This window comes from Wyeomyia smithii, chromosome 2 (genome assembly GCF_029784165.1).
Source record: "Wyeomyia smithii strain HCP4-BCI-WySm-NY-G18 chromosome 2, ASM2978416v1, whole genome shotgun sequence".
Classification (NCBI taxonomy): Eukaryota; Metazoa; Arthropoda; class Insecta; order Diptera; family Culicidae; genus Wyeomyia; species Wyeomyia smithii.
In genome coordinates this window covers 264,418,682-264,446,241 of record NC_073695.1, presented here as the reverse complement: position 1 = coordinate 264,446,241, position 27,560 = coordinate 264,418,682, and the positions used below count along the sequence as shown (strand labels likewise).

Genomic DNA, 27,560 nt, shown 5'->3' with positions numbered 1-27,560 from the left:
TAACATTTATTTCAATTGGATTGCAACGCATAACAAAAAATTCTATTTATCATTGTTTACAGCACTTCGCAAAAATGCAAGAAGCAGTTAGAAAAGACGTCGAGCGGGCATTCGGTGTGTTGATGGCAAGATTTGCGATAGTAAAAAATCCTGCAAGGCTGTGGAATAAAGACGATCTCAGGAGTATAATGCGTAGGGGTAAGCGGGGTAAGACCGCCCCCTTAAGCAATTCTGTTTATAGAAAAAAAAGTTGCGGCTGCAATTTCATTTTTTCTTCGCTGAGAGGTTCTTCTATTCAATACCCGCATTTAAAAAATAAGAACTAAAATATTTTTGTTTATTTTCCAGCTTTTTTTTAAATTTTAAAAATTCATTGAAAATGTGCAGATCTTTTTTATGCGGGGTAAGCCCGCCCACCAGCGGGGTAAGATCGCCCACCATTTTTTGAGGATAAACAATATTTTTAGGGCCGAAACGGTTGATTTTATCGGTATAGTGTCTCTGACAAAGTTGTAGATGGTATTTTTTTTCTCTTTTTTAATAAAATATACACTGAAAAATCTGAAAAAAAAATTTTTTCTAAGTTTTAACTTATTTTGTTTTTTGATTATTAAAGTTCAAATCAATGTTTAGGTAACCTTTTTTGGTTTTCAAAATAAATAGATTTTTCAGAATTGAGGGTTTTCAAGTTATTGAATTCATAATATACCTATTTCTAAGCTAAAAATTAAAACTCATTAAACCTGTCTGTATGATTCTTTTGAAGACTTATTAAGTATAGAAAAATACTTAAAATTATTATTTCTTTTATTTATATTTTCAATTTTTTATGCTCTTTTTTTAAGAACAAAATTACCAACAACTCTATACACCAAACAAACCGTCCAAAAAAAAATTTCTTCACAAAATTTGAGCTATTAATATTTCTATTACTCCATGATCCAACAACCATAAAATTAAAGCTCACCTTCTGTAGATTTTACAGGCAAAAACATGTTTTTTTTAAATAAATTTGAAAAAAAAATATATTTTTGATTCTATTTTTATATCTTTTCTTTAAATTTTTTTAGAGTGTGTACTTTGTTCGGAAGTAGAAAACTACTATTTTCAATCCTGCCGGAGACGTCATACCAATCAAACAAACCGTTCTGGCTCTAAAATTATTTTTGTTCATTAACACCATTTTCACACAGGTTCACTTTTTTCAAAAATAAGTCTAGAAAAGCTTCAACCAAATCGAAAATGGTCGATTAACATCGATGTCTTATGTGGCTTGAAGTTGCTTTACTGATCCTGTAAATATTCCCTTTGTAGTGTCGAGGCATTTGGGTCTTAAAGTAAAACAACAAGCAGTTGTATACGTGGCGGTTTAACCCCTTGTATAGTGGGCGACTTTACCCCCAGTGGAACATTTTCATATTTGACCGAAAAAGTAGTCAAAATTACAAGATTACTCACGGCCTTCGATATTTCCGAAAGAAGATAGATTCAGGCAAGCGATTAAACGTATATTCACGAACAAAACAATAGATTTTTAGACTGAAAAACCTTAAGCCCCGTTACTGCAAAACAATAGCGCATTGACTGGTTGCCAGCTGAAAGGTTGTTTTTGATTATTTCTGCGACCGTTCGCGCACTATCAAAACAGAAAAACGTGCAAAATGTTATGTAATTATACTGTAATAGACACGTTAAAGAAATTTTTCAATTATTTTATAACTTGGTAGTAAAACTACGGTGGGCGGTCTTACCTCGCAGGGCGGTCTTACCCTGTTTACCCCTACATGCATTATTCTACATAATATGATCAAAGAGGATGAAAGAGAGAATGTAGTTACCTTTGATTATATGTTTGCTACAAATGTACCTATGTGTTCGAAACTAGATTTCAGTGCCTTTTTAACTCGCTATAAGCAGGTTCATGATACAGCAATGCACTATCAATTGCGAAATGATCTGATTGAACATTTTTGGAATATGAGGGGCGCAGAAGAATAACTGTTGTTAAGTTTTACTTGGTTTTTGGTATTGACATTTTATTGTTAGAGAAATATGCGAAATAAATTTGTTCTCTGTATTAAATACCAATCTTCTTTGGTTGTCATTTTAATTAGTCAAGCATTGTTTTAGAAAGGATCATCTGATTATTCTTCTGACAGTAAAACTTCAATATTCATGCTGTATTCCTCTTCGGTAACATTATTTGCTAATATTTTGGATTGTGTCTCTTTTAGAATCAGTCGTTGTTCGAGCATGTAATATTCTTTTGCATGTTCACTCAACTTACTGAAATCTATTGACATGACAGAATGGTCAACCATTCTACTTAGCGTAAAATTCCTTTGTGTGACGGTTGTGAGTTTTTCTTGGGCCACCTGCGCTAATAGTTTTGTCGCGTTCGCTATTTCCGATGCGGTAGAGTCCAGCATGTGTTGATGCTTCAGCTGCTGCTTACCTGTTTTTTGTCCTTTTGGACGCTCTTCACTAGTTTGTAGTTTACCATTTCCATAATCGTTCCCACCAAAATTGGTTTCACTTCCAACTGTTAGCTTCCGTTTCATCGATGTTTCCTGAAATTTACAAATTTCTGGAATAAAATAATATCACAACCTTTGTTTTATAAACGTAAAATATAAAAAGCAAACTGGGTCGCATAGAGTAATAGTTGAGTCATACAATGTAATAAAGTGATTAGACGAAGTCGCGAAAGAGAATATAGTAAAAAGCTGTTTGAATTAAATAATACCTTTACATTGTATTGCTGCCATTTTGGAGCACTTTCCAGAATTTTAAAGCAGTGCATTAGCGAGAATGATGAATGTTCCGTTGATGCTAACAATGTCAATGCTTGCTTAAAAATATCTTCAGGTGGTGCTCCGCTTTGCTGTTGGTTGGTGATTTGCGCAATACAACCAGCGAACTTGCAAACTGTTTTATTAATTTGATGCCAGCGGGCCTTGATACCTTTCGATGCTCGAAGTTCCGGATTAGATGAAACAACTTTAGCTGTGCATATTTCGATGAAATTCTCGTAGATCCGATTGTACAAATTTTCAGTATTTTGATTTATACCGACCATTGCATCCGTAGAAACATTCAGCCATACTGTACACAACGCTTCATCTTCTTCAATGGTCCAATTTTTACCACGAAGCTTCGATGCACTCTGCTAACGAGCAAAGACGATTAAAGCGAATATGAATATACACATTTTTACCATCAATGATCATACCGTTGGCTCCATTTAATATTCAAATTAAAAAGGTAAACTTGGAAGCTCAAACAAACCAAGTCGAGCCAGTGAATTTTAAAATGAACATAAACAAGACAGAAAGTTTGCAATGGCATATAGTGGGTTGCTAGCAGGTTGCTTTATATACCAACGTGCTGCTACCCGAGATGCCAGTTGCTATTTTATAACCACCTTTAGCAACCACTAGTGTGAACCTTAGTTATGATAGAGGGTTGCCAAAATGAATGAAGTTCAGTATAGCAACCATTGGTGCGCTTGCTCTTACAGCTTAATAAGCTATTATGCAGTGAATTTTGGCTAAACTCTACCCTAACAAGCCGTTATCGAGCAAAATTGTTTGTTGGGGCCAGCATCGTACCTCGAGACCAGCTGGGAGGTTTTGTCTCAAGCAGAGTTGTAAAAGAGTGAAAACAAACATTCATTGTAGTGCCCGTCATTGAAGTGTGCAAAAAACTTCAGTGACGGACGCTATAATAAATGGTTGTTTCATTGTTTGCAGTCAAAATGGGATTTGAATATTGCGGCTTTTTTTTTTTTGAAATCCGCAGACCATCAAACATTCCTTTGTGTTGTGTGAACAAAAAAATAATATATATACACATCTCGCTTCTTGCGAGTAAGGTTACAAGCGTATTATTGCCATTATTGCCCATATTAATTTCTTTTCAACTTATATTATAAAAATGTTAACGCTAAAAATCTAGATTTCAGACCCCCTCTCCCCTGTGTAACGATAGATAACGTTCGAAATGACTCCCCCCCATAAAATTACGTAACGCTAAACAGCCTGACCCCGTCCGAAATTTTCAAATTAGAGCAAACATCACAGTTACGTAACTGTCTTAACTACCCCCTATGTAACAAACAGTATCGCAGACTCAACCCCCCTCCCTCTCCCCCTTCATGCGGTACGTAATTTGTGTACGACGCCTATTTAGAACATTTTTTTCAGATTTACTTGTCTAACAGTAAATCAAATGCGCTTAAAATAGATCATCAATATGCTAAAATTTCTTGAGAATCACAATAAATAATTTAATTGAAAAAAAAAAACTAACAACCCGTTGTCGTCCTGTTCCGTTGACGGTGGACACAGGGTAGTGTGCATTGACCTTCTGATCGCTCAGCCAATTTTATACCAGTTGGCCGCTTTGACATTTCATGCAAACGTCAAGTAGCTCCGTCCTATTTTAATTCTTTTTCCGGTCTGCCATTGGGATCGAAAGTAGACACATTGTGTTGAGTGAGTAAAATTTATCAGATTTTAGTGAAAACTACTGGAATTAACCGTTGAAACATAAGCTGATTTCATTGGCGGTGCGAGAAATTATACATCTGTGATGTAAATATTACGACATTTCGTTATGTACGAGTTTTACGCGGTGTCAATTGTGCCGACGAGTGGCGTTTTGAAAACTCAAACAAACATTCGAAAGCGAGAAGGAAACAGTCGCCCGCATAGCAATTTTTCCAACGTTTTCCCAGAATTATTCAAGTGTTTTTCGGCTACAATAATGTGCATGTTTAACTGCTTTTCAGACCATGGGGAAGATTATGAAAACAGGCAAGGTGGTACTTGTCCTCGGTGGACGGTACGCTGGACGCAAGGCGATCATCCTTAAAACGTTCGATGATGGAACCTCGGACAAACAGTTTGGCCATGCCCTTGTCGCTGGTATTGATCGGTATCCTCGTCGTGTAACGCGCCGAATGAGCAAAGCCCGGCTTCACAAGCGTTCCAAGATAAAGCCGTTCATTAAGGTATTTATCAAAACACTTTCTGATCACGTCCACCTTACATGTCAAGTCCATTGATGTGTAAGAGTGTAATTCATAAATCGTTAATCTGCCGTTCCAAGTATAGTTGTCCCAGCGCGCATAAGGTTCGTGTAGAACATGGGACTACTATGATTGGAACGGCAGTAATGATTATTGTTGTCTAAAATATAATATCGTGAAGCTAAGTTGTTTTGAAATTGCAACTTTGAAATTCAATTCTGTATTGTTTTCTTTTTTGTTCATCAGACTCTGAACTACAATCACCTTATGCCCACGCGTTACAGCGTGCCAGACGTCAGCCTGGACACTAAATATTCCGCCAAGGACCTGAAGGACCCAGCCAAGCGCAAGAAGGCTCGTTTCCAGATTCGTGTCAAGTTTGAAGACAGACACAAGTCGGGAAAAAACAAGTGGTTCTTCCAGAAGCTGCGATTCTAAACAGATTCTACTATGTTAAGAGAGAGTGAGTAACGTCGGAGGGAAGACACTGTGTAATAAAAAAAATGCGTGAAAAATTCAAATTGATCGTGAATGTGTTTGAATTCTTTAGTGACGAAGCCAGCGATCGTTTGATGACTAAAACAAGTGGTGATGTATTATTATCAACGTTTATTATTTTTTCCTGCAATGGAAATCGTCCTCAGTACACATATTCTCCGTTTTAAATACCTCATTACGCATTTTTGATTGGTTTTCTAGTTGGTAACGTGATACGAGGTGAATCAACATACTCTAGTTCATGCTTCAATCCTTCTTGACACTAACAAACGGCAATAAAAGCTGGAATAACATGATAAACGGAATATCTCTAAGCCTTTGTTTATAACTGATTCAGTCATTCAAATTAGAACGAATTCGCGTTGACGGTGTTGCTGATATTTGTTTGGTTTTTGCATGCGAAAAAGAAGGAAGGAAATATTTTTGCTTTTGTCATCACGCACATTTTGACAATTGCATATGAGAGTTCACGTAGGTGCGAACAGCCTTCAAAATCTCTTTCAACGCGAATAACCCGAATTCATCCTCATTTACTGTATCATCCTTAAGCCTGTAGTACACTTTTTGACCGAGCGTCAAATATTTGTCACTTTTTGGCATAAAAATTTGGTCAAAGATAATTATTTGTCACTCTCCAATTTTAACATGGGGCAAACACGGCAAACAACAACCATGATGTCAAATAAATTTGACCAATATGTCAGAAAGTCAAATATTTGACCATTAGACAAAGAGTGTACTACAGGCTTTATTCTAGTTTGCAGCAATATCTGGTATTCGAACAAGAGGATCAGTTCGAACGAACTGGAAAATGCCATTCTCAGTTTAGAATGAGCTAAATAAGGGGCACTTAAATTAATTTGTACGAAAATAGAAATGTATGTAGTTCGTTTGTTATTAATGCGGATTATAAGAATGAGTTTTTTGTTTACCCAATATTTTACTCCTTTCTCCTCTGAAACCAATTTGCTAACTTTTTTTTATTAAAATTCCATTAAAATTATCTGGTGATGATGCATCTGCATCATATTTCCATTCCAGCAATAACCCATTTAAGTATAAAAAGTTTTGTATTGATTTTATAGCGATTGAGCTGAAACTAAAGCCTGTAGTACACTCTTTGTCTAATGGTCAAATATTTGACCTTCTGACATAATGGTCAAATTTATTTGACATCATGGTTGTTGTTTGTCCCATGTTAAAATTGGAGAGTGACAAATAATTATCTTTGACCAAATTTTTATCTGTCAAAAAGTGACAAATATTTGACGCTCGGTCAAAGATTGTACTACAGGCTTAATGAATGTAATTACATATATCAGTTTAATATTTAAATTTTATTATTTATTTTTTATTTTATTTAGGGTAAGGGAGGGTATTATAGGCAGTGATTAAAATAGAAACTCAGGGGTTAGGAACAACTTGCCAAACTATTTTTTGCAGTATTGTATATTGAGATGAGGAGCATCATTTAAAAAATTTGCTTCGTAGGTTGTTCCTAACCCCTGAAATTCTATTTTAATCACCGCCGAAAATACGCTCCGTTACTGTATCAACTATTAAAATACACGAAGGTCGCTTTTTCTGCGGTTTTGTTTCACGCGGATTCCGGAATTTACGCTTTTTTTACGCGGATTCCGGAATTTACGTTGTTTTTTACACGGATTTCGGAATTTACGCGGTTTCTTTCACGCGACACGTGGCTCTCGCGTAAAAAGCGACTTTAGGTATATAAATACATTTTGTATGCTCAATGCATTTTTTAATATGCTGATGTTATTTAGAAGGATGTTATTAAATACATTTTAATATTAGCAAACTTTCTGATTTAAACAAGCTTCCTTGTATTCATGATTGTTGATGATAAATGTTGTTAGAACGAAAATGTGTGCATTTGATTCAAAAAAAAAATGATGAAATTCAGTTCGAAACATGATTTTATTACTAAATACAGAATGGACTGAAGGCATAATTGTTTTAAACTACCATAATTTTATTCTACATAAGATGACTTAAAACATTTTTGATGCTCTCACTCCATTTACGGCCGTCAAGATTTAGCCGCTCCTATTTTGGTTCGTGGTGTGTAAATGGTTCCTTTTATAAACTGTCAAGCTGTCAGTACGCCATCTTTTGCAAACCCTTCATGCCAGACGTTCGATGAATTTCTTTCATTTTTATTTTGATGCTCGTCCAATTTAGTTTGATTGAAAATTATTGCTACAAGCACATAAGTTGTTAAATCGATTAGTGTGGTGATTTAGATTAGATTCTAACGCTGATAAATTACACGTAGTGAGAGAATGTTGTGTTCCACTGAGAATCAGTGACGACAACAAAGTGCAGCCGTGTTTAAAAAATAATTCTGAAAATTTTATCAATCAAAAAGATCAGAGTGGGATGTGTTTTACCGAAGTGCGAAGAAACGGATCAGAACAATAACAAAGACCACCAAATGCGTTGTTGTTGATACTCATCAGAGCAGAGTACTGTTCAGAAGTATAGTGTAAATAGATACTGCCATAGTTGTCCGTTCCTATCGGTTTGTGCAATACTGCTTCACTCCGCTCCCACATAAGGTCATCGCGTAGGTGTCTTTGTTTATATCAACCGCTGGAAGATTGGTGCAAGGGACGGCCAAAATCAGCCTTGGACGGTGACTGAATGACTGATCGTCAAATAGGTGTATAAAAAAAAATACGCAGCTCTATCGATGCAGACAGAATTGATGTAATAACTCCTTCGTACTTCAAGCTTGTCGGTAAGTTTATTAAAGATCATCGTAAACATTGGGACTTAGCTTCAAAGAATTTGAAATAAACAATTCAAATGACTTCCGATAAAGCGCTGACCATTCTGTTGCAGCAGATGTTTTAGCGTAAAATGACATCATTCGAGTTTATATGAGTCTGTACACTCACACTATAACTCTTGTTCGGTGTGACTCAAGCATGTCTTTCACTGCGAATTGTTGGTGTAAAATCGGACAAAATACATATTTATTCATTCGATGATGTTGCGTTAGCCGTGAAATTATCCTAACAATTATGTTTGCGAGGTTTCAAGACTTTCTTCGATCTTCAGGCCATAACTAGCTTCGTGTCACTATTCAAATTATGTCCTGGAGCAATAAGAAGCCAACGAGGTCACTTCTCTACCCAAGGACAACCCTCCCAACGCACCGGAACCAAGGCCTCTCGAAAAATACTGGGCTATTATGGAGCAGATACTACGAAAGTATTCCAAGGATGTCAAATCTGAGGACGACATGAAAAAACACCCTTTATTTTTGAATTACTAAAGCCCTGTTAAGTTCCGTTTTCTGCTTCCAATTCTAAGCTTTTCCTCAGCGTACAAACGGATTCTATAATTTTTGTTTTACTTTTCACATTCTTCTGTACATTTTGTTTCCCCATTTTCGGATTTCTTTTTCTCCGGAGGTTCTTGGTTCTTTCATTTTAGGTTGATCTTATTTTTATCCTTTTTATTATTCCCTTTCCGAGTATTTAAATTGTAAAAATTGTACCTTTATATATGATTCAGTGAACTGAAAATTTAGATGATTATCCTCTAAAAAGTAGTACCTTTTTTCGTTCAGAAAAGTTTTATGATTCCGAAACGTTTGCCACAAATGTACATATGGTGGGATAAGAAAAGTAACGGCTCTCTACAAAACTCATTGGCTACCTTTAACTATTAACCATTTTGACGTCAAATAAGGAATCAATAATACAAACGAATACATTTAGTATAACCTGAGAAGTAGCTGATAACCAGCTTTGCTTATACTAGACATTGAAACTGATCAGATAATCAGATCTGACACTTACACATAAAGGCGGCGTGCTGGCGCTAGCTGATACTATAATTGTAAGCATGCTGTTTAAAGCCAGACGTTTCGCAGTGATAAATAGAGTCAAGTTCGTGTTGCTTGGCCGTAACGCTCTGCGTCTGCCTTAAACGGCTTAGTATTAAATGTCTAAGTGTGCGCGGACGCCGCTAATGCCGATTCCTTCGGTGTGCAATCACGTGAAGGGCACACCATAAAACTCAAAGCGCGCCAGTTTACATGTTGTTTCCAGGACTTTTTTTCTCTCTCGTTTGGTCAAATTAGTACACACGTCTTTCAACAGCAGCAGTCTGTGAAGCTCACCTTCCATAATTTGGTATGTAAATACATAGAAGCATAAAGCGAGCACCACAAAAAGTGCGTATGAAAATAGTTGCAACGAATGTGTAATTATGCAAATGGACGAGGAGACGATGTGCGTGGGCTACTGTTTTCTCACGAGTCACGAATGACATCACAATAATTTACATACAAACTATATTTACAACTGAAAATCTAACGCGCCAAAGTTGGAATGCAAATATGAACGATTCGGATGGATGATACACATACACATCTGGATAGCAAATATTGGCATTTCCATCGTCTTCGTCGATGGCGAAACGTGCTTGAAATAAAACGCCAGAAGCGTTAAAAAGTTTGTGAAATTGACATCATCTCTCGTGTGCGTTGCGCGAAATTGGTGGATACAGTCAGGTTTAGAGCACTGAGCAGTGGTACCGTGAAAGACCCTCTAGGTATGGGTTTAAAACAGTGGTGAAAGGTTGAATGCCCCCCCTTTTCTGTGGATATCGAACGCATAATGTGACAAATTTGTAGCCTAACGTGTCTACGTTCGCTGTTACAGGAAAGCGCCATTTTTCTAGTGACAAATAACGACACTGTGCGAAAAGATTATTATTGTGTTTTTTTTCTACTACAGCGTTTGACTCTGTAAAGTTATTTTTAGCATTGTGACGATTGCACGCTGGTCTGAGTCGGCAAACATATGTTTATCAGACACTCCAGTAGTGTGTCGTGTTTTACGGCACGTTGGTGTCCCTGGTGTGGTGGATACCGGACTTTTGATCGTTTCCAAATGTTTGTTTACACACGGTCCCTTTGAAAGGGTGCGCGGTGAGTTTAGTGTTTTATGTTTCCCTGCTGGAATTTAGGTCAGCTGGTTATTAATTGTGAACATGGACTAATAAAAGTGGACATCGTGTTTCGTTAATCTATTAAAATCACTTCCAATAATGAATTACAACATATTGTTTTTGCGAATGGTAGAAAGTGTTTAACAATGTTTTCAGGTTCAAGACACTTGCTTAGGATCGTAAAATGCAGTAGATTCCAACTTATTATCGCCGCAGAAGTGTAACAGATGTATCTTCAACATTTAGAATATTTTATGAAACACATCGCTTTATTAAATATACAGGGGATAGACAAAATGATTGAGACAGGCAAAATTTTGTCAATTTTTAAATAGCCAGAGCTTCACGAAAAATGAATCAGTTTTGATGAAACCGGATTCATTTTACTGGAAATCTATCCTGGTCTCCTAGTATTACTTGAGAACTTGACGAGACAAATGGACACTGGAAATGTTCCGAATTTTAGAAGTTTGTATCAAAATGGGCATTTTTGCAACGCGTAGAACTTTTTATAACATCTTTTTTTTAGGTTTACAGTGATAGGCATAAATAAAAGCCCACCTTGAGTATTTAGAAACATTTCTCGATTTCTGGACTTTCATATAAAAATCTGCAGCCGTCATTCCTTGCGATTGTTTGTTATTTAGCACTTTTTCAGATACTTAACGAGTTTTGTCATTTTGGTTGGATTTTGTTCACTCCATTACATGACTTCTTGAATGTGTGCAAAAATGCGTTGACAAAAAAAAGCCCACCCCCAAAAAATTATATGGAAATCATTCGAAACCTTTGAGTAACTCGTCGTTTTCACATGTTATGACAGCTAGGGCTGTGTTATATTTTTTACAATCACTCAGTGGTTCAGTTGACGCGATATAAACAAAGTGTTGTTCACATTGGCACATAAAAGTCGATTTTTGTTGTTTGCACAAAGAGTTTTCATCAAAATTAAAATGGGTAGGAAAATAATCACCATGCAAGTCCAAAATCAAGTAGATCACGATCACTTCGCAGTGGAAGATTGCAGAGAAGTTTGGAATAAGCCGGGGAGCAGTCTGTAAAATTGTGCAGAAGCATAATACTTACGGTTCGCTTGCTGACAGATCCCGAAGAGGCCGTCGTCGGAAGACCGATAGCTGGACGGATCAACGAATCATCCGGGAAGTGAAGAAATCTCCAAAAATATCGGTCAAAGTGATTCAGGAAAACCTCTCGTTGGCGGTTTCGGCTAGAACCATACGCCGCAGATTAGTTGAGCATTGACTCAGCAGATTCTTAAAAAAACGTCTATTCATCAGCAAGAAAAATGAATTGAAACGGTTGGAAGTTGCCCGGAAACATGTGAAGAAAACCAAAGACCTTTGGAAAAAAGTACTTTGGACTGATGAATCGAAATTTGAGCTTTTCAACAAGAAGCGGCATGAAAGATTGTGGCGAAAGAATGATGAAGGATTGCGGAACGTTATTTGTTTTTTTTTTTTTTTTTTTTTTTGTGAATTTGCTCTTTATTCCATGCTCAGCTAGTCTACGGCGTACGGTTCTAGTCGAAACATCCAACGAGAGGTTTTCCTGAATCACTTTGACCGATATTTTTGGAGATTTCTTCACTTCCCGGATGATTCGTTGATCCGTCCGGCTATCGGTCTTCCGACGACAGTCTCTTCGGGCTCTGTCAGCAAGCGAACAGTAAGTATTATGCTTCTGCAGAATTTCACGGACTACTCCCCGGGTTATTCCGAACTTCTCTACAATCTTCCGCTGCGAAATCTGCTTCAAATGTTCGTGAACAACTAGATTTCGGACTTGCATACTGATTTTTTCCCCACCCATTTTAATTTTGATGAAAACTCTTTGTGCAAACAACAAAAATCGACTTTTATGTGCCAATGTGAACAACACTTTGTTTATTTGTTTATTTGTAAAAATTACATCAACAGGCCTTGTGGCCCAAATGATTGTACTATGCTAAAAATTACGTGCTAAAGTCAGAAAGCGGGTCTTCAGCATCTCGCGGCTGGTGTCGAAATCGAAGCTTGTAGCGAAACGATTAAAATGGCGCTGGAGACCGGTTATCGTGCTGAAGCTACTGTAGTTCGTTCGCCTATTCTGAACGTGAAGGAAGAGACTATTTCGTAACATGCGTGGTCTAACGTAAATATTTAGTTGCTCGAGAATTGCCGGACAGTCTATTCGTGAGGTAAGCACGTCCGCGACGAATATTGCCCTGGATATGTCCCGACGGATTTGCAGTGTATCCAAGTCGATGAGTCTGCATCGCTGTTCGTAGCTAGGTAGTCGAAAAGGGTCGTTCCACGGAAGTCTTCTGAGCGCAAAGCGAACAAATCTTCGTTGCACTGACTCGATTCTGTTTACTCCATTCAGGTAGTAGGGATTCCACACTGAAGCGCAGTATTCCAAGTTGGAGCGCACCAAAGCGCAATACAGTGCCTTCAGGCAATAGATGTCGTTGAAGTTTTTGGCGATACGCATAATAAATCCCAAGTTTCTGCTAGCCTTGTCAATGATGAATGTCATATGTTGTTTGAAGCTTAGCTTTGAGTCAAGCAATACTCCCAAATCTTTCACACAGTTTGTGCGTCGCAGAGGTGTATTTGACAAATTGTAGTTGAAACTCAGTGGACTACGCTTTCTGGAGAATGTTATTATCTCGCATTTGTCAGCGTTCAATTGCATGCGGTTGTCCGCGCACCATTCTGCAAAAACCCTTAACTGGTTCTGGACCGCTGCGGCATCTGACGGAGTTTTTACCTTGGCAAACAGTTTAAGGTCGTCAGCGAATGACAGCCGAGGGCCTTGAAGTCGAAAATTGACGTCGTTTAAGTAAATCAGGAATATCAAAGGCCCGAGATGACTGCCTTGCGGAATGCCTGAGTGAGCGGAAAAAGATGTCGAAAAAACTCCATTAATGTTCACAACTAAACGCCGGTCAGACAAATACGACTGAAACCAGTGAAGCAGTGGGCCTCCGATGCCAAGCTTTGCCAGTTTAGCCACGGCGATTCGGTGGTTCAGTTTATCGAAAGCGGCGGATAGGTCCGTGTAGATGACGTCCGTCTGAGATTGGTCGTCAAAGCTGTCCATTACGTAGGATGTGAGCGTCAGGAGATTTGTGGCCGTTGATCGCTTAGGCATGAACCCGTGTTGTTCGTCGACGATGTACTGCTTGAAGAACGAGAAAGTAGGTTCAAACACAACGAGCTCGAAGAGTTTTGATATGGAGCAAAGTGCGGAGATTCCACGGTAGTTGTCGATGTTACTTTTATGGCCTTTCTTGTGCACTGGAAACATGTACGCCGATTTTCAGACCGAGGGAAAGACGCCAGTGCGAATTGATTGAGCGAATAGACAACTCATCGGGGAAGCCAGACTACCAATGCATTTTTTAAGGAAAACGGATGGAATGCCGTCTGGTCCAGCAGACATGGAAGACTTGAGTTTCGAGGCGGCCAATGTTACCGCGCTATCGTCAATGGAGAGGTTAGTCAGTGCACGGCCAAGAAAGGGGACACGTTCTGTACAGGTCCTAATTTCATCCGTCGTTAACCGTTCGTTTACAAATACTCTAGAAAACTTTCGCGAAAACAAATGGCAGATTTGCTCGACAGAGTTCGCAGTGACACCGTCTAAGTGCATACTCGAAGGAAGGCCATCATCTTTACGCTATTTGCTAACATATTTCCAAAACGATTTGAGGTTGCGTTTGAGCCTACGCTCGACATTACGAAGGAAGCTTCGGAAACAGTAGCGACTTAATTGTTTGTAGCGGGTATTAATCGATAAGTAGTGGTTCCGTAGAGGTAGTGTTCTGTATCTAGAGAACCTTCTCAGGGCTGCTTTTCTCTCCGATTTAAGGCGTCGTAATGTTGGGTTCAACCAGGGCAATTTCTGTTGGACGGAGATGGTCCTTTTTGGGACGTGTCGATCCATGGCGTAATTTAAAATGTGGGAGAGAGTTGAGGCGGCAGTATCTACGTCGTTCGTGTCCAAGACAGCATCCCAATCGATTTCAGCTAGTAATGTGTTAATACTATCAAAATCGGCGCGGACAAAATCGTAATAAACGGTTGTCGGTGCCGAAATCGTGTTGTGAGAGACTCTCTGATGGACTGCCATAAGCAGGGCCGGGTGATGAGGAACGTGTTTAACGAGTGGACAAGGAGCCAGCGTCACTTCTGGGGCTTGGCAGCGTACAGTAGCGAAACAGAGATCCAAAAAACGTCCGTTTTCATTGGTTATTTTATTGCACTGTTGGAGAGTGGCAGTGCTGTAGCAATCTAGCAGTTCGCTGGAGGTTGGTGACAACGTAGACGAGCCGGGATCGACGTACATGAAGCCATTACCTCTTTCTCGCCAAATAATGCCGGGCAAATTGAAATCACCCAAAACAACCACATCATCGACAGCGGACGTCATCGAAATGATGGTATTAATCGAAGACATATGTACGCGAATCAGATCTAAATCACGAGTCCGATCGGGAGGGATGTAGATGGCACACAAGTATAATGTGCGATCCGAGAGTTTGATTGTCACCCACACCTGCTCAGCAGTCGACCACTCGTCGCGCTCGAGGATAGAGGCACTAAGTTGGCGGTGAACTGCGATCAAAACTCCACCACCTGAAGTTTTACGGCTATTTCTTGAGCTCCGGTCACAACGGAAGACTTCATAGTTGGGCCCGAAGATTTGCCGCGAAAGTGAACGATTGTCGAGCCAGGATTCGGTCAGTACAATGATATCGTATGGACTGTCAGCACAAGCCAGTAGGTAGTCGGAGACGCTGGCGTTGATACCACCCACGTTTTGGTAGTAAAGGTGGATATTTGTCATCGGATTGGTCGACGGACTGAAAGCGGGTAGCGGATCAACGGGAGGTCTGGAATTAGCGTTTTCGCACTTGCCTGTATGACGCTGGAGGGATCAAAATCATGCGTGCGGATAGCTGGCGAGACATCAGCCGCGTTCGTAACGTTAGATGGACTGAAGCAGGGGGATGCACTCTCCAACTTACTGTTCACCATCACTCTTGAGAATGCAGTACGAAGAGCAAACGTGGAAAGAAACGGTACGATCATCACGAAATCTCACACGCTTCTTGGTTTTGCGGACGACATCGACATCGGTATCAACCGTAAGACCGTAGAGGAAACCTTCGTACCTTTTAAGAGGGAAGCAGCGAGATTGGGACTTGTTATTAACCCTGCAAAAACTAAGTACATGGTAGCTGGCAGAGAGCGTGGGAGTTCCCGTGGTGTTGGTGCTGAGGTGGAGATAGATGAGGACCGATTCGAGGTGGTTGACGAATTCGTTTATCTTGGTACGCTTGTGACATGTGACGACGATATGAGCCGTGAAGTGAAACGACGAATTGCAGCTGCGAACAGGGCCTTCTACGTACTACGTAACCAGCTAAGGTCCCGTAGTTTGCAAACTCGCACAAAACTAGCGCTGTATAGGACGCTGATACTCCCGGTGGCCCTTTACGGACATGAGGCATCCCAAGTAACCAGTAAGCACTTAATGATTGCCCTACAACAATACTATATTTTATTACAGAATTATGGGTAAAAACTTATTCTGACCTAAATGCTTGTATATATCTGATATAATGTTAAAAAGGCGAAATAGCGAGCTGATAAAGTGCTGCAGGTGGCAACCATTGTTATGCATCACTAATGCTGATTTGGAGCATCCATGAGATTTTTCTTTTCTGACATGTGTCTGGAACGAATGCAAAAAAAATATTCAGTAGAAATACATATGGTTTATTTTTTGTTGGAATTCAACAGGGAATTTTTTCTCATCTTCTGACGGTTCAGAAACCACGAGCCCAGGAGATGTAGATCCTGGATCTAACTCACTAGTTTGCAATCGTTTTGCATTGGAAAGATTCATGCTTTCATATACCCGAACTTTGCGTCGAAAATTCACACTCCTTAATTTTTTTTTTCCATTTACGTGGAGTATCCATGTCCCGTCTATTTTTAATCGACCACTCGATATCGCACGTTATTGGCACTTATGAAAAAATGTAATGCGTCTTCTATATGCATTTAAAACACTACATCGTAGCACTTACGGTAGCCCTTTAAGCGCATATTTTGCTCTCAGTAATGCTAGTTCAGCATAATGCCCTAAAAATTAGAAAACATGATATAAAGCTATTTGGCATTAACAAGGCTGAATTAGTGCTAATAAAACGTTATCTCTTAATGCTTATGGTTATATGGGATGGACGCTGAAGAAAATTGATCGACGAGTGCTCGGAGTTTTGAGCGTAAAGTACTGCGATCGATACTTGACGGTAAATTGGAAGATGGAGTGTGGCGCAGACGCATGAATCACGAGTTGTACCAGGTATACAAACATGCTGATATAGTGAAGGTAATACAGCGGGGCAGGCTTCAGTGGGCTGGACATGTAGCCAGAATGCCTGACAAAAGAGCCGCCAAAACTATCTTCAGTAGAGAACCAGGAAGATGCCGTCGACTCCGTGATAGGTCTCGCACGCGGTGGAAGAAGATGCACGATCTGCTGGTGTACGAGAAGACTGGAGAACGGCTGCCCAAGACAAAAGAAGCTGGACGTCTCTAATTCGTTCGGCCCTAGACCGGTAAATGGTCCGTTAGCCAACAAACAAAACAAAAAACACAAACACTGGCATAAACTGAGCTAATCGTTGTAAATGAGGATGGCAACGACTCTTGTCGGAATTCGTTGATAATGTGGTTTGACATATTTTTTAATGTTTCCACATTTGTGAGCCTATGAAATTCATGCGTGCTAAACCAGGGAAGACGCTTCAAAAATTTTTTCAAGAGTTTATTCTTAATCCTTAAAACCTCTTCTGCCTGTTTGCGTACCAACTTGCCCAAATATGGGAGTTATCGTGCTAACTTCAATCTGTACTGCAACTGTGGCATACGGCTCCGCCCATTTCCGGTAGAAGTATACAGCACATATGCGTTTGTAATAGCCAAGTCCACACATAGATAGAAAATTCTCATCCACCACTTCTTGCTTTTTCTATACCCACCTCATAAGTGACCAAACCGATCAACTCCACCCATTCGCTCCACTCCGTTCACTCCACAAGTGCTTTTGGGCATGTAATAATCTTTCTGGCTCCGTCATGCAGTTTTTTTCTCACATGCAGTTTTTTCATTTCCAGGATGAAATGCTGTTGTTAACCGGCTTTGAATCTTGCCATATAATAAAAGCAATGTTGTGTTTAGACGCCACTTATATTTTCCTCTAGAAAGGCGCTTAAGTTTCTTCGATTTAGCCTTACTTTATAGTTCTTTAATAATATTGGCAGATCTGATCTGTTACTGTTTACGGTAGCTGTAGCCAGGGCTGCAAATTTTCGACACTGCAAACGAAAATGACAAAAACCGCATTTTCACTGTCTCAAGTTGAAACGACTTTCAGTGTCAGCGGTGTAAATTTTTAATGAAAGTTCCAGTCATTGAAAGGAATGAGATATCTGATTTAATATCGAAATTATTCGATTTGAGCCAATTCATTGCATGAAGTCGATGAACTATATTAGCATCTACATTCTCAACCGCATAAACATCGCCAATGCAACACAACGTGTGCGAAACCACAGAAATGTTGCTAGCCAATAATCACTGTCAACTGATTGGACCTGAAAGCCTCTTTCATTCTCAGCTCGTTCGTTGAAAATTGAAATTCAAAGATATCAATTTCAACTGAAAATCCTTTCATGACAGTGAAAGTCAACTCCATCGTAGTCCGATTGGTTTGTTCGGAATCATCTTCATCGGATTCACTCTCATCTGATGTATCCAAATCTGAACAAGATTTCTCGGATGTTATCACTGTTTGGATAAATTGCTTCCCTAATAATTGGGTACAATATAGGAAAATTACGAAAACGAAGATCGGCATGCGCATCGGACTAGGCGATTAGATACGTACCGAGGTATATATTTGACGCTTTTGGAGACTTGATGGTTGTGGATCAGTGCTGAATGTGTTGAGTGTTATAAACATAATTTGAATTCAACCTCCAGAGAAGATGATCAGAAAATCTAGTTCGTTTCCGATGGAGAAATCCGGATCTGTTTCCACATCATCTTCAGATTTATCCAGCTCCTCAGGTAGTCCACAACGTTTATCCAGCTTCCTTTCAATCTGGTCATCTGATTCCATATAGAAGATTTCCGGCTTTAGCTAAAACGTAGATCAGAATCGCTAACATTTTTTAAAAGGAAATTTTCGTCCGATACACCATATATTTAGACAAAAAACTGCATAGTTCAACACATTAGGTCCCAAATAAAAGGTTTCTTGTAAAAATTTACCAGTTTGTTAAATTTTCAGCAAACTAAAACAGATTTTTTTTTAGATGTTCAAAAACGTAAAACGTTTGTATACATGAAAATGAGTTTCAAATAAATATTATTCACATCTTACAGCCCTAGAAAAAACATACGTGGTGCCAGATACCGTTAAAAGTCCCTGGTTGAGTGAAATTTTAAAACATTTTCAGTGCAGCGAAAAAAATAATTTTTGTGGGCGGTAATATTGTATCGTCAAAAAACTGAGATTTCTCGCATGCTGGTGGTAAATCACGAAGATCAGAAGTAAAAATATTATATAGAATCGGGACCAAGGTACTTCCATGAGGTACGCAACTTTAACAGGCAGTCTATCAGATTTACCATTTAATTTGAATTGAATATGGTTTTAGTTGTTCAACTTCTCTCATAAAATTTTCATTCTGCAAGAAATTTAAACAATGTTTGATTTTATTCCATCAATCTTTAAAAATAACTTTCAAAACGCGAGATCTCGACAATATTGACATCTATGTTGTTGACATCTATGTTGGTATGTTCATCAAACGTATAAGAAGTTGAAGTTCAGTGTCAATAATTGGTGCATTTAATTTCACTCGAGCCTGTAGCATGAATTGAGAATAACAGAAAACTAATTAGGTATTCTCACACTTATTCCAGAGGAAGAATATAATCTACGAGCAGTTGCTTAGCGATGTTTTGTCTTCATCCAAAGCGAGCAAAACTTCTCTCATGCCTACTTTATAATCAAACCATACACCATACTTCACCTACTTACTTCAGGCAATAGTTCAAGTGGCCTTCGAATTTTCGAACCGGGCTTTAAAAAAATCACAAGAAGGTTGTATGCAAAGCCACGACCGCAAGGTTGAAGTAGAATACTTTTACAAGAAAGATAACCTGGCTGCTTGCGTGTCAGTCATTTTTTCTAGTAAATAAACGTTGACCGTTCATTGGCAGTATTGTAATTTCTTTTTGTCTGATATTTTGAATGAAGTTCATTGGATATTTTTAAATTTTGTGCAAATGAGAAGTTGAAGTGCTGCCGAATTGTAATATGCACATTTAATACGACATCATTAAACGGGAACGGAACAAAGGCTACGGTTATGCAGAACGCGAATGCCGGCGCGATGCGATTTGCCTTACCGAGGTGAAATGTACAGATCTTTTTAAGGTGAAGTAGAGCTATACATTTCAACAGATTTCGTCTTGCCGAATCGCATCGCGCCGTTATTTGCGTTCTGCATGACCGTAGCCAAACACTAAGCGACGCAAACACGTAATAATAGTCAGAGTATGCAAGTAGATGAAGATAACTAACTTTGGATTATAGCGCAAAACGAGAAAATATTAACTCTTCAAATAATCATTTGTCTTCATCTATAGTTTATTTGACACGGCACAAATACAATTCAATGTTTAACGGCGCCAATTATATCTGGTAGCTTACTTTCTAAAGTATCTTAATAACTAAAAGCAAATTTTTTATCCTCGCTGCCGACTACGAGCTGAAATAATCATTTGTGTTCTTCAAATTTCAGTTGTTCAATTTAATAGCCGATGAATTGTTTGTTTATTATCTGATGAAGCTCTTATATAGGCCAAATGATGCATTCCCAATTTACTAGGTCCATGACTTTGCCGACCGTGCTTGGGAAAGCGCGGTATAACGACCAATCAGAGGTCGAATTTTGTGTTTTGACAAGGCTTAAGAGTTTTCAATAGTACAATAGTTCGAATGATTAAATTGCAATTTCATGCATTTGGTAGGAATCTTAGAAGATTTTCTAATCGATTGCTGCAAAAACGAAGGAAATCCATCGAAAACTAACCGATTTATTAGCATTTGAAAATTTTCTCACTTTTTTCAGTTTTAGATTCACATTTTACATCCCTATGTAGCCGAACTTCCTGAGAGAAGTATTCTAATTCAAAATTAAATCTTCATTAATTCATTTGTTGTCCTTATAAGAACAATTGTTCAATTTATCATAGGATGTAGTGTTTATCTTACATCTCTGTGTTACCTTGATAGTGAGGACTAAGGCGCACGGTCAACACAATGAGAAAGGTGTTTTCACATTGAAAACTAGACCCGGCTTTACTGGAGGAAGTGTTGGCAAATGCATCTACCGCTAATACCACCGCTATCATACGAAAGCGCGTCGTTTCATGTGGGGAATATCAACAACGAAAAATGACGCGCGTCTAAGCATAACCAGAACTGTTTCGCCGTGCTGCTCCCATTTACCTTTACATCGGCCTCAGGGAAGTACCGGCTGCATCTGCATCTACCGCTGAGGCTGTTACTATACTGCTATTGGTACCAAAAGCTATTAACTCTTCAAATAAGTGTTTTATTTGTTCTCAAAAGAACAATTGTTCAATTCAAAATCGGATTTACGCAATCGCATCGCTGTAATATTACCGACAATAATATTCATCTGAACAAAATGATACAACTTTCCCATTAGGCTTCTGCCATAATAGACGCGAAAAGCGACGCGAACCGATTCGCTCGGCTGTAGGTTAATGTACAGCCATCAGCAGAGCTGTACATTAACCTACGGCCGAGCGAATCGGTTCGCGCCGCTTTTTGCGTCTACTATGGCAGAGGCCTTAGAGAAAGTTGCTGGCTGATGTATTCACTTCATGCAAGCCTGCTGCTGATGCTTCCCGCTACCACACTGAAACAGCATTTTAGTGAAGGGAGTGTCGTTGCATCAGCTGACCCTGCTACTATCGATGCTGATATACCCGCTGCAACAGCTACGCTATGCATAGCCATGCCACAGTTGTGGCCGCCATACGCTGGCCCAACTGCTGAGCAACTGCAACGCTATCCGTAGCCATGCCACAGTTGTGGCCGCCATTGGTATCCGCTGTACCTGCATCTGCTGGCCCTGCTGCTATCGATGGTGAGATCCGCTGAAACTGCTGCGCTTATCCGCAGCCATGCCACAGTTGTGGCCGCTATCCGCTATCGATGGTACCCACTGCTCGCTCCCGCTGCTGCTAAGGGAGGACTGCTGTCGTCGCTGTTCAGAACTATTATGAGCGGCTTCGACTAAAACAGGCTCTTATATAGGGATGAAAATAGGAATGAATTATTTTTCGTACGTGGTGGAATGATATAACTTGAAAAATATGTGTGACTCCATTCTGGCTCAGAGCGATCATTTGATAAGCTCCTCCTCTTTTTTCAGTTTCTAAAGTTTGCCTCAGTTTCGTAGCACGGATGCACAAAAATGATTTCTTGTGAACATTCTGTCGAGCCGGACCGATAGCACTCTCATTGAAGCAACAAAATAACATGTTTTGTGTCGTGTTGTGCAGCTTGGTTGAAGAAAATGTTCCCGTTCCCATGTCGCATGTAAGCAGATTATTGACTTCAGTAGATAGTAGATAGTGTATCCAGCGAATAAACACCGATGGCGCTCTCACACACGCAACGGTTTTAACCCGTATCTTATTGCGGTTTGTAACATCAAGCGATTTCGTTTGCTCGCTGTTGCGTGTTGCATCATGTTGCAACTTGGCAGCTGGGAGACGACGAAATTCTGTTTATGCTGATTGATTGAATCGACTTCATATTAGCTCTGCATAGTCGAACTAACTGCTTTTGTGAATGCGTTCTAACAGGGCAGTTTATTATTCGATGTCGGTTATGCTGATCGCAGCCTTTGCGCTGCCCCTACGGTGGGGTGTTTACTAAATAAAGTGAAAATTAGACAACTACAACAGAATTTGATTGCATCCCGCACAGAATGTCTGCTTGTGTTGATGCCAGAAAATTATTAACCTTCAATTATTTTTTTATTTGCCTTCAAAAAAGCATTTCGCTGTTCAAAATCGGTTGCTAATTACAACCTTTGAGCTGCCCTAACATTGGAGGAATTAAGAAACACGGACAACATGCACTGTGGAAGCTATTTCACATTCAGTAAATAAGACGGGTGCGACAAATTTAAATTGCTAGGATGCAACACAGAATACTTGCTTGCGTTGACAAAAATTATTAACTTTCAATGACTTGTTTAATTGCCTTCAAAAAGGCATTTTGATTTCCCAAATTGGATTTCATGCAATCTTCATGCTGCCCCAACACGGGGGGAATAATGGCTGTCTGGCGACACACGCTGAGAAAAACAGCGCTGCTCCTGAGACGTGGTGACCAACCACAGGGCTAGTGCTGCTGCTATGAAAGGACGACTGCTGTTGTCGCTGTCTAGAACTATTATGAGCGGCTCTGGCTGAAACAGGCTCTCATATAGGCCAAATAGCATGTTTTCAATTGCAAGGTATATGATCCTGTCGACCGTGCTTGGGAAGCAAGCATATAACGACCAATCAGAGGTCGAATTTTTCTTTTTGACAAGGCTTGACTATTTTCAATAGTACAATAGTGCGAATAATAAAATTACAATTATCTAATTCTGGGACGAATCTTAGAAGATTTCACAATCTATTGCTGCAAGAACGAAGGAAATCCATTGAATACTAACCGATTTATTAGCATTTGAAATTGGACATATTTTTCACTTTTTTCGGTTTTAGATTTTCATTTCACATCCCTATGTAGCCGAACTTCCTGAGAGAAGTATTCTACTTCAAAATAAATGTTTATTGCCTCGATAAAAGATCAATAAAAAAATATCAGCTAAATCAAATAGCTTTAATTTTACTTTTTACCTATTTCAAAACAATCAACGAAAGCCACTTATCATTTTTTTTATTTCATATCAATTCCAGGAAACATACGTCTTGTACAGTGCAACATGGGAAACGTGGTGAATAAAATATCCAGCCCTATACAGGCGATGCGAGGCCGAAAGCGCAAACGGGATGATGACGATTCGGATGGTAACGAGGAAAATGCTGATCTTCTGGATAAATCATTGGCCACTCCCAAGCGGTTCGTTGTTTTAATTTATCCTATAAGTAAAGCATTGTTAAATAAACTTTCCTTCCAGAAAAAAGCTGATCTCAACGGCAAAGTACATCTACCAAGCGTTGTTCAAGGAGGAACGCAACTCGGACATCACGGTGCACGCTTTGGGTAAGGTGTGGCACCTGCACAAGGTATATCTAAGCCAGAGTCCGTACTTCTCAAGCATGTTTAACGGATCTTGGCGGGAAGCGGACGAGGATTATGTTCATATCGAGATAATTGATCCCAAGGTTACCATTGAATCGTTATTCTCGGTTTTTGGGTCACTTTATATGGACGAGGTGGTGCTAGAGCCGAGGGAAATTGTTTCCATTCTAGCTACGGCAACACTTTTTCAGCTGGATAGCTTGATAGATCGATGTGCAGAAGTGATGATCGAAACTACCAACGCAGAGGTAAGAACGAAATGTCGGTTTTTAGCTTTCGATTAACACTTTTCTGATAATTAGTTTATGTACATATTGCCTTCTTTTTGTTGCAGACTGCGGTCAAGTACTATGAAGCAGCATGCGAGTATGGTGTGAAAACCGTCAAACAATCCACATTCAACTGGTTGCTGGTGAATCTGCTCAGTTTGTACTACAAAACGGGGAAGTGGTTGCGGTTGATTAGCATCGAGCTGATGGAACTGTTGGTCGCAAGTTCCGACCTGTACGTTATGCAAACGGAGTTGTCCCTCTACACTCTTCTTAGATTTTGGATGTTTTTGAAGCTTAACGTAACGAGTGACTCCGATTGTGAGAAAATTTCATCTTCCGATGAGCAAATGCAGTATTTCGCACAAAGACAGAGTTCGGTACCGTTTTTGAGTACGGTAAAAGGAAAACCGTTCGAAAAAAGTTTTCGAGCATTGAGGTTGCACAATTTGCTGAACCATCATGTAGATATTAAGGTACTGAAACAGGATAACATCATTCCATGGGACTGGTTGAACGAACCATTGTTCCAACAGTGGAATAGTATGTTACTCATTGATCAATCGCTGGACAAAGGTCCCAAGGAGGTAGATGACAGGCTGTTTCTGGAAACCTGCATACGATGTGGCAGAACGTTACCCGAAAACGAATATCTCAAGTGGCGTTGGACCGGATTCAACTTCGGCTTGGACTTGATACTAATATCGGATACGAAAACCATACGAGTAAAGCGACACCACCGGACGGAAAATGAACGACTGTTAAGCCTGCAGGTGAAGCGACAGTTTCTTATCAGGGTATCTGTGGCCTCTCTCAACGAACTACGGCAAATCAAACATCAGCAAACATCACCCATTCAGTCGATTGCGTTGGATAAGAACGAGGAAGCCATGTTGATCATGTTTGATAAGGAACTTACATACCCACTGCTGATATCCGTCAATATGCTAGTGGTTTCGCCCACTAGGAAGAATGTTAATAGTACTGTTATTGGATCACCGACGGCTGGTCCGTCAAATTCCAGTGGACAACAGTCTAAGGGATCACGAGAACCGGTTGTCGATGAAGAATCACTGGATGCTAGTGGCAACAACACAGTGATGGATTCCTGATTGCGACCGATTGTGACAGTCAAAGGATTTTGATGTTCCAGGAAGCTATGCTTAATGCTTAATTACATCGACGAACTCCCTCAGCGTTCGTGTCAGCTGTTTAGAACAGACCTTACAGCACGTTTCTTATCGGTCATCGTCGGACACGTAACGCACTCAGATAACACCGTTCGCTAGTAGGTACTATTTATCGTTTCATATAATATCAAAGCAGTGTTAAAGCCATGTGAAATATAGTAGGTATGTTCGTCAATCCGGTCAATTCGTTCGATTGATCAGCAGGTTAATAATTCTAATTCGCCGGCTCGATTCCGGAGCAGATTCGATGTGCCATTTTGCGCTGTGCCGTCAGGCCGCTTTCATGAAGTGTCTTATATTGCCGGCAGTCCTGCTTATTTAGCTGTTTGCGGTAGAAGGGCTCGATTTTTTTTGAACGGTTGGAAGGACTATTTTTTCGAATTGAATAGGATGTAGTTCTTGTTTTATATTACAGATATATTGAGAACATTTCGATATTAAATATCTTCTAGTGCGTAACAAATAATTTGGATCGCGTAATTTGCTTTGAGAAGTAAATCTAATATGTAATAATTAACTCTTAATATTATGGTTATTTTTTCTTGAATTTTCGAAAATGATTCTCTGTCAGCTCATCGTAGAATTTCATCATGCTGTCAAAACCAAACTCAAAAGTTTTCCATACTCTTCATCGGTTTGTTACAATTGCACTAACTTTGATAAGCCTGGGGAAAAGTGCAACAGCCAGTTGGTATCTACTCATGGTCATATAGATTCAGTCAATTTGCACTGTGATGACCCTAATTAGTTGTATATTTACAGTCACATGCAAAACTTTCTTATGCGTTAAAAATCAGAAAAAGAAAACGAAAATACATATTCAAACACTTAAAACCTGTATTATTTATTACTGGTTTGCATAGAAATAATACAAAAAAAACTTGAAACATGTGAGTATAAGAGCATTCTCAAGCACAACATCTGTGTTGAAACATTAGTCCTTCCACTTTTGATTAATTTTTCACAATCCTAGAAGTTATGCAAATAAGCAAATCTAATCGACATAAGTTATAGTCCCTAAATTGCGAAACGAACTTAATTCTCGTCACTAAAATAATCTTAAAAGTAAGTGTAAAACATTAACATTGACACGAAACTAAGCTGAAGTGATGTTCAACGCCTTTGTGTTAACTTTATGTCTTCTGTAAAAATAATAACAATTAGTAAGTTAAGATAGTCCATATTTTTTATATTTCTTTTTTTTTCAGTGCTGAAATATAATGTTTTGTATTGCAGTCGGTAACCGGTATCACGTACAGTTATTCGTGTTATAAAGAAAAGCCCTATGAAATGTATAATTTCTCGTTCTTTATTTTTTTCTGTAATTCATGCTTTGAAAATCCACATTTGAAATATTTCAGCACTCATGGTTGAGTTCTGAACTATTATCCACAGTAACCAAAAAAATAAATGAGTAGGCTGTAAGATGTCTGCTCTCAAGTCAGATATGATGCGTGTCAGAAGCTGAACATAATTAATAATTCAACAGAGGTTTTAAAGTTCTAACGGTCAAAAACTTGCTCGATATACAAACAACAGTCAGGTAGGTTGAAATTATAAAATCTAATGTTAGTAGCGTTGATGGAATTGAAAAGGCTCCTAGAGATATTTTGTACTAACTAAAATAGTTACATTAGAAAAAAGCCATTTATTGCTACTGAACATCGATTCATTCGGAAGAATTTAATCTTGATTTAGCATTAGCATTGCCCATTTTCCTTCAAAGTACGTACCAGAATAATGAGAATTTGTCATTCTTACAGTGTCTACTCCTCACCAGTAAAACGGGAATCAAATTTTTTTTTTCGATATTCCTCGATAGCTCAAACAGGTTTCACTATAATTCTTACTTGATTTTTTAAAATCGGAAATGATAATTTACGACTCATTTTTTCTAAATTTAGTAAAAAATTGCCCGGGAATTCGAATTCAAACATCCCACAAACCCGGTGCGCCTCTTTTCCAACAAGAGCGGCCCAAACAGCGTCTGTGCTTTAGAGGAGCGGTTGAAGTAAGAAATGCGGTGTCTCGTCAGCTACACCCAACAACGCAGCCCTGTCACGAGACTAGCCATCGCCACTCTAGTAAGGTGACATGGCAAAAAAACACCTTACTACGAATATTCAAGAAGAAGAA

The 27,560-nt window shown here is 39.2% G+C and overlaps 3 protein-coding genes across 4 annotated transcripts; 2 read left to right on the top strand and 1 right to left on the bottom strand.

The window, feature by feature from the left end:
- Positions 1-2,144: 2,144 nt before the first annotated feature.
- LOC129720580 (uncharacterized) lies at positions 2,145-3,244 on the bottom strand. The gene is made up of 3 exons (XM_055672067.1): positions 3,233-3,244; positions 2,747-3,166; positions 2,145-2,570 (listed from the first exon to the last, which is right to left on the bottom strand). The coding sequence occupies exons 1-3, from the start codon at positions 3,242-3,244 to the stop codon at positions 2,145-2,147; spliced, it is 858 nt and encodes a 285-aa protein (XP_055528042.1).
- Positions 3,245-4,402: 1,158 nt separating this feature from the next.
- Positions 4,403-5,553, top strand: LOC129721285 (60S ribosomal protein L27). 2 transcript variants are annotated; one of them, XM_055673682.1, is made up of 3 exons: positions 4,403-4,496; positions 4,793-5,014; positions 5,279-5,553. In XM_055673682.1, exons 2-3 carry the CDS (start codon positions 4,796-4,798, stop codon positions 5,468-5,470), a joined length of 411 nt encoding a protein of 136 aa, XP_055529657.1. In that variant the 5' UTR covers positions 4,403-4,496; positions 4,793-4,795; the 3' UTR covers positions 5,471-5,553. The 2 variants fall into 2 exon arrangements, with proteins under 2 accessions (XP_055529657.1, XP_055529655.1); XM_055673680.1 differs by having other exon boundaries at positions 4,490-4,595.
- Positions 5,554-7,679: 2,126 nt separating this feature from the next.
- On the top strand, positions 7,680-26,673 carry LOC129724355 (protein germ cell-less). Its single transcript, XM_055679188.1, has 4 exons — positions 7,680-8,291; positions 23,620-23,782; positions 23,841-24,213; positions 24,300-26,673. Exons 2-4 carry the CDS (start codon positions 23,646-23,648, stop codon positions 25,344-25,346), a joined length of 1,557 nt encoding a protein of 518 aa, XP_055535163.1. The 5' UTR covers positions 7,680-8,291; positions 23,620-23,645; the 3' UTR covers positions 25,347-26,673.
- Positions 26,674-27,560: the final 887 nt, after the last annotated feature.

Excerpts from the sequence above, each read along its gene's own strand:
- LOC129720580 (XM_055672067.1), bottom strand. Across the intron at positions 2,571-2,746 it reads GGCAGCAATACAATGTAAAG|GAAACATCGATGAAACGGAA; the intron begins GTATTATTTAAT and ends TGTAAATTTCAG.
- LOC129721285 (XM_055673682.1), top strand. The coding sequence starts at position 4,796 with ATGGGGAAGATTATGAAAACAGGCAAGGTGGTACTTGTCCTCGGTGGA. Across the intron at positions 5,015-5,278 it reads AGATAAAGCCGTTCATTAAG|ACTCTGAACTACAATCACCT; the intron begins GTATTTATCAAA and ends TTTGTTCATCAG.
- LOC129724355 (XM_055679188.1), top strand. The coding sequence starts at position 23,646 with ATGGGAAACGTGGTGAATAAAATATCCAGCCCTATACAGGCGATGCGA. Across the intron at positions 23,783-23,840 it reads TCATTGGCCACTCCCAAGCG|AAAAAAGCTGATCTCAACGG; the intron begins GTTCGTTGTTTT and ends CTTTCCTTCCAG. Across the intron at positions 24,214-24,299 it reads TCGAAACTACCAACGCAGAG|ACTGCGGTCAAGTACTATGA; the intron begins GTAAGAACGAAA and ends TTTTTGTTGCAG.